We start from the raw sequence: 7,658 nt of genomic DNA on the forward strand, positions 1-7,658 counted from the left end.
TGGAGGGAAGTTTTGAATAAAAATTCATCCCCTGTTAAGCTCCTCCACTGTTTTGTCTGAATGCATCAAAACCATTCTTCGACACCATACTTAGTGAGCCTAGCTTGTCTCTCCCAAAGGATCAACGTCTGTGCACAATTAGACTGTGATCAATGGTTATTTTATCTTTGAAGTAAAACCCAAACAACCCCGATTGTAACTTGATAGGGGGCGTTTCAGACCTTAAGGAGAATATCAACTTCTGATATGACTCAACCTATTTTGGTTCGTTGGCTTCAACATTAGTGCATGTCTGCTTCAACAGTCTGTCTTCGACAATCCAAGAATACATTTCAATAGTGTCTGTCTTGTAACTCTCAACATCAGGTACTTCTTCTAATAATGAATGTGATTTGATAATAGGGCTCATTTTGTGATTGATTTCAATCTTAGCTATATTTTCACTAATTAACTATCCATTGATTTCAATTAGTTACCTTCCCTTTACAATGATAAACAATGGTTTGATTTGCAACAATGATTTCAGTATAGATTCTATTTATCCATTCATTTCAATATTAGTTATCTTCTCCTCACAATTTATTTCTTTGTTTTGATTATAATATAAACATAAAAAATCAATTTCCATATCCTAGTTGTTTACTTGTTTGATTTGGGGAAGATGATTTAAAGTGTTTTACCCAATCTTCCCTCACTACAGGTTGTGAATGTAAGAATTCATTGTGGTTAAAGCTCGAAAACAAACTGATCTAAACCGATAATAACTTCTTATTGAAAAACCGAAGTAAATTGATGTTGTATCATATCAAAACCGAAACTAATCGAAAACTAAAGTTTGTTACTGGTTTGGTATTAGCTTCACACATTCTTAAACCAAAACCGATTTAACTTGATCAAAACTAGGCCGAACTGATCATTTGACAACCCTACTGCTGGCCATGTCTTCCTCTCTTTGCATCTCTCACCCTCGCAAACCTATTTCAGCTAAATTATCCCAGGATTACCACTGTTGAAACATCCTACTTGGAGATTACTCCAAAAGATCAATCAAACCTAGCCCAACCTACTTAAACAACCCACATGCTTGGCCCCCTCTCAAGGAAAAAGTAGATATTGTAGAAAAGCGGATAGGGAAAGTAGCCTATAGACTCAAGCGATGAGCTCGGTGAAAATTCACCCCGTATGCCATGTGAGTCAGTCAACTTCGATTAGACCAAAGATCAACCCAGAGAGGAATGTGGACAAAGAAACTAGATGAGTTAGAATGAAGAAGAAAGAGAACAGAAGAAAGCTAAGAAATAAAAATGGAATGAAGATCTAGGGCACACAAATGTATTATTTTGATATGCCTTTTGATCGGATTCCTCTGTCAAGTGTTAGCAAAAGCATTATCAATTCAAAGACTGTAAAGGAGGAGGGAGGAAATGTGATTCATGTCAAATTGGCAAGCGAACAACCTAAGACCTCTTGAACAATAAGTTCATGTAGCCAAGGAATGAAATGTGGCCACTCTGTCTTATTTACCTTGTCAATTACCTTATTTCTAGGCCTAGTTATTAAATTCTCCGAATTATTAGCCAATAATTCTGCCGAACAAAATTTTACCGAATTTTACGAATAATTTTATCCGAATTATAACCTAATTTTATCCCATGTAAAAAAAAAAAATTTATCTTGAATAAGTCAATAAGCCTTTAGAAAATAGTGTGGTTATTATGCATTTATTATCCTAATGTTACTTTTCTTCTTTTTTTAATAGAAACCAACAAAGCTTATCTTTCCTGAGGTAATCTCTCAAACATCTTAAAAAAAAAAACTCTCACCCCATTTTGGTTTGACTAAGTCTTACAGTCATTACTCTCTCTCTCTAGTCTTTAAGGTGAATATGCATGGTGGGTGACATGAGTTTAGCTGAATTTGTGCTCAGTCCCTCCTCTCAGTCTCTCTTTCTCTGATTCAATTATTTGAGTAATAGGAAATGAGTTAAAAAAAAAAAAAGAGCTAAATACAATATTTTTATCTTTAAAATTTAAAATTTTAATTTTTACATCATTTGTATGTTATGTATTTATGATAATTGATAGATAATATGAGACAAGTATTGCAAATATTAAAAATAACAACCGAATTTTTTTTCCGCTTTTTATTTTTATAAACTAATAATTCCCGAATCCAAATCCGAACTGAAATTTTATTATCTCCGCTTTTTTTACCGATATTTTGACCGAATCATTGAATTAATGAAATGCATTAATCCGAATAATTCTTCATCTGAATAATTCCTGAATCCGAATTTAATAACTATGTTTCTAGGCAGGTTTATTTTTGTGAGCACATGGCCATATATTAAAGATGACTTTATTCCTTGAAGTCCCACCCTTTTTTGCTTGTCTGTACTTGCATTTGCCAAGTCCAGCCCCTGACTACCACTGCGCTTATACCCCAGGCTTTGGGCCTATGGTGAAAACCCTAGCCAAGATCCAGTTTAGCTTGGGCTGGGCTGCCGTTGCCACCTGTACCCATGGACAACCTTATATTACACTGGAACTATACCATGAAGGATGTCTCTGACCACAGGCCCACAGATGACCTTTCCATTACTGTGTTTACCTGATCCATTAATCTAGTCCTTCAGAGGAGTTTAAGCCTTTTCTTTCCACTATATGTATATACATCCTTCACGGGTTAGGTGTGACTACATGTAACCGGGACCGGGGTTTAACCTTGGGCCTCAACCGTAAAATCAGACAGGTTCAAGGGGTTCCTCGTTAGCAAAAAGATAAAATAAAAGAAAAAAGAAAAAGAAGTTTATATATATAAACCATAGTAACTGTCAAGTGAACCTACAGCTCATTTTCAGCATAATCAATTCAAGAATTGATCTCTAATCTTGGCGACAACATGTAACAGATGACTGCTAGATCTAGTTGAATCAAGTTTTCAGGTTTGAGAAATTTTGTACATGGGGTCTTATGGACTATTCTCTACCTTGATTTGGAGTAACTGGCAAAAGAAAAAGAACACTAATTCATGCAGAAAAACAATTATCTGCAGAGAGAAGATAAAAGTGAATCAACCCAAAACAAGAGCAGCCTGCAACACTTTTAATCATACTGTCTCAGATTCCATTGGCATTTGAAGCAAGCAGGCCAAAGTTCTCAGTGGTTGCAGGGGCACTTGATGGCACCTTCATCATATTCTACTACTACTCTATAAGAACTAGACATTTCTCACATGGTTCTATGTATTTCACTTGGTCTTTCATTATGAAGCACCTCCAAAAGAATCTGACAAAAATAAAGTACATATGCAGGGATATTGTATGGTTCAGTTAGTCGATGCCACCATGGTGGAGTCCATCAAGTAAATGCTTCTTGCAGTCAAAGAATGTGGATGGCATGAGTAAAATGACTTAAGATTCAAGACAACAATGTTAGATATCAGTTTGTGGCTGGCAAAGCAACAGTGAAGTTCCAGATTCTATAACAGTTAAACAATCAAGATTAAATGGAAAAAAGATTTCAACAGGGGAAAGGATAAAAACAATCATTAAAAAAAAAAATGAAAAGAAAAAAGGAAGGCAAAAAGCAGGTATCCATTAAAATTGTGTCAAATTCAAATAAATAATTTCCTCAATACTTTTTGATAAAGATGTATGCTGTACATAATTGACTTGAAGACCTCCAGAAAAAAATTGGTCCAAGCTGACTAAGGGAATTAAGATTAATCCAGCTGGGAAATGCACTTGATGCAGCTGCCCTTTCTATAAGAAAACCAAATGTTACCCAACTTCCTGCACTCAACATATACTTCAGCAGGGTAATTAAAATAAAGAGTTAAGATAAAAATCATTTAAGACAGCTGAAAAAGCAAGGAGGACCGTTATTTCCTGACAATGCCTGCGACTGTTTGGCCATACACCACATTATGTTGGAACTGGAGATTATTGGACGGGTGAGCAAAATTTATCTCCCCTTCATTTCTGTATCTCTGAGACGGATTATTTTTTTGCTAATGCAATACAACTCCAGATGTTGAACTATTTCCATCAGGAGAATTGTTTTGAGAGCCTTTGTAGGTTTATTCTCATCCTATTGGGTCCATGAATATGCTGCGTCCACATGTAAGGAAAAAACCTAAATATCCTCAATTCCACCTTCAATTTCAACATCTATCTTTGTTAAACATCTTCTCTAAAACCACGTATAGGAAGAAATGGATTTCCCTGTGAAGACATCAGGACACTTTTCAAATCCTTGCTTGCCATGACCTTAGGGCATTTTCTGTACATAGTAAATCAAGTAGCATTGTGAAGCTCTCACAACCCGATCACTAACTTGGGTAATCCATGCATCATCACATTTATACCATTGGTTTCTTAACCTCAGATACGTCACGTAGTGGCCACTTTCAAGCTTCCCAGAGTGTGTAACCACTGCAAACACCTCAAATTCTGTAGAAATATCTGATTCATCACCCTCAAAAGCAAAGATCCTGTTCCCAAACCTGTTCCTCACAATTGACGAGGACAGATAAGGAGTCATATCAAGTGTGAATGGGAACTGCAGGTACCGGTCAATTTTTTTACACATTTTCCGGAGAGGAGAGAGCTCAAATCGTTTTATATGGAAACATAAGACCTGTGGGAGTCGTCTGATGGACATTTGCTTCACAGAGTCCCTACTTACTTGACACTGCTGGCAGTATAGCTTGAGGTCAGAATCTAACTTCTCTGGCCTTGTGAATAGGTCCAAGCAACCCACAAGAGTTGATATATCTTCATCCTCACCTGGATTGGAGGACTTTCCAGTTACAATTTTTGAGGAGCCATCACTTGGATTCAAGTCAAGAGATATGTCTACACAGGGATCATAAGTTGTCGAAGTGAACCCACAGGTTGTACAAGTGACATCTGATCTCAACACCCCAAAGAATACCTTATGAGCTATGCAATGGCAATCACTGTTATCTGCAGAAAAGAAAAAACAAAACCTGCATTCATAATCATTCTGATATTTCGGATAAAAACCTAATTAACAAGGAATATCTTTTTGGGTGGAGCATGCTACAAGGAGACTTTATTTTTCAACATTTGGCTGTGTCGCACACAGATACCAAATCAATGACACTGTGTTTCCAAGTCAGTATAATTTTCACAGCAGGTACGATGCCGGATACACAGCACTCGTTCAAATGTCCTTGTTACTTAGATGAAAAAGAAATTAATATGTATGGGGCATCATGAGCACATACAAAATGTGACAGAACAATAATACTTTATTTATATATGATGCAAGAGAAATGCTAGATTTAGTTGTCTCAGAAAACCTTTATGTGAGGATCTGGTCTGCTCCTCTTTCTCATGGATCTGGTCGAGCACTGAGATGAAAAACTCATGAGCATCCTGTTGCTCATAACTGGCAAGATTTGGCGAATGGCACCACCAACTGCAGGCAAGAAAAAAACAAATAAATAAATAAAAGATCCTTTGAGATCAATTGGAAAGTTTATAATGATAGATGGTTTTAATGCAAGAGATCTAATAAGAACAATCAAATGAAGGTTGATCCTTCAAAAAGTTTTCACCACATTGGCATTGTGAAGTTTGGTTCAATCTTCTAATGCAATGAAAAGAAAAAAAGAATAAAAGGTCCATTATGTTGAATTTTTATGAAGAAGTCCAATAATATTATGGAGAACAAGTAAACAATTACAGAGTACAGAAGATCCTGGATTACATTAGCAGATCAAACAAAAAAAATAAATAAATAAAAAATAAAAAAATAAAAAAATTGAAGGGTTTCAATTCTTAAAAACAATACATTACTTGCACTCCACAAAGTGATTATAATACTAAATAAGCTTATTATTCAATAGATATATCAATCTAATAATTAGATTCTACATCGGCAAGAACTAGAAAGAAATCTTACAATTCATAAGAGATTTCAAAATCTCACAAAGTTCTTTTGAGACAAATCACAACCTATGCTACCATCCATCTTATGTTGGAATTGATCACCCAAGATGATGAAAATTAAGAACTAATAACCTGATACTATGAATGAACAAAAGCACAACAGCATTCACAGATTAAATCTTCACCTGTAAAGAAACCGAGCAGGACTAAAAGGTGTCGGATCCCCGGAATAAACAGCAGAGAAGATGTACATGATATCGCAACGCAAGCACGGTTTATCCAATGAGCTCTTCCGAGAAGTTCTACATCTATGCCGATCAGTGAGGAAGTAATTCCTGAAAGGGGGTGAATGAAGCAAAGCTTGCAAGACTGAATTCATGAAACAGGTGTTACCAAGATTGCTCAATCCCCTCAAACCCCAAGGGAAACACGAATTCGGTCCTCGACCCAATTTCAAAACCAAATCTTTTGCATTCATACAATCTCTCACAGCCTTGGAGATCACTTTCCTCCTCTTGTTGCAATTCTCTTTCCCAACTTCTGCGCCATTGTTGTTTCTGGGTATCTCCATGATCTGTTTAAACATAACCGCCTTATCGAAATCTGGATCATATACCTGATCACAGCATGCACAACAAAAAAGCTCTGCTCGTTCCATGTCCACAGCAATCTCATGACCAATCTCAGTTTGGGAATGTAAGAGGGCATGGTTTGAATCGGGTAAATGACAACACGAAACAGAGGAACAGATCAAACAGAAATACAATCTCCCTTGATACCCAGAACAAAAACTGCATCTGGGTATCTTTGTTTGGCTTCTATTCATCGCTGTTCTTCCATTTGGGTTCGTATTGAGGCTCTTCTGGAGGGAATTGTAGCCACTCAATCCATGTTTTAGCTTGTAATCTGCTAGATGTTTGCAGGGTTCTGGGTTGGTATATGTGGGGTTTCTCCCTGACATATTGATACGGATCGAAAGAGACCTCGATTTGGCAAGAAGAAGATTACGTTTGAGAAAGGGAGATTAAAAAAGAAACGATTTTGAGAACAGATTTATGGGTTTTTGTGGGGGCACAGAATTCTGGGTTCAGATTGACTTTTGTTTGGGTTGGAGTTGAATCGAAAATCAGGGAACCGCTTTAGCTCTCAATCCACCGTAGTCTCTCGAGCTGCGAATCTATGGCTGCGCATTGGAACTTGAAAGGTACCTCAGTATATCGACCATGGTTTCTACATGTGGGAACATGGGTTCTTTGTTCATCAAATATGACAGAAAAGTACTATTTCTATAAAGGGTTCCACAAAATTTGGGACATGGATCTAGACCGTTCATTTGGTGCCACGTGTCACCATCTAAAGATTGTTGGATGAATCAACTCACTAATCACAAAAGATTAAGAGTATCAATGGTTTAGCTAATGGTCAGAGTGGGTGTGAGACATTCATGTGGTCAACCAATATGAACGGTGTAGATTGAAGAAGAGGTAAGTAAAGTTATAGACAACCACCCCACCTAATCCCATAATCTAATAACTCATAGTGCCGGCCAGAAGATTGAACCTAATTCCGCAACATGGAGAGGTCCGGACCACAGGAAAGCTCAATTTGGTCAGAATTGGTCAAACCAACCTGTTTAATTTCAACCTTCATGGTGCAAAATTCTGGGTCGTTGGAGTAAAGCAATATGTTGAACCATGATTGACCAAACCGGTTTGATGGTTTGTCTATATTGGACCGG

At 37.0% G+C, this 7,658-nt stretch overlaps 1 protein-coding gene across 1 annotated transcript; it reads right to left on the minus strand.

Moving 5' to 3' along the window:
- Nucleotides 1-3,577: 3,577 nt before the first annotated feature.
- LOC122066634 (ubiquitin C-terminal hydrolase 22-like) lies at nt 3,578-7,153 on the minus strand. The gene is made up of 3 exons (XM_042630462.1): nt 6,106-7,153; nt 5,329-5,447; nt 3,578-4,969 (listed from the first exon to the last, which is right to left on the minus strand). Exons 1-3 carry the CDS (start codon nt 6,879-6,881, stop codon nt 4,272-4,274), a joined length of 1,593 nt encoding a protein of 530 aa, XP_042486396.1. The 5' UTR covers nt 6,882-7,153; the 3' UTR covers nt 3,578-4,271.
- Between the last annotated feature and the right edge of the window lie 505 nt (nt 7,154-7,658).

This window comes from Macadamia integrifolia, unplaced genomic scaffold, assembly GCF_013358625.1.
Source record: "Macadamia integrifolia cultivar HAES 741 unplaced genomic scaffold, SCU_Mint_v3 scaffold2507, whole genome shotgun sequence".
Classification (NCBI taxonomy): Eukaryota; Viridiplantae; Streptophyta; class Magnoliopsida; order Proteales; family Proteaceae; genus Macadamia; species Macadamia integrifolia.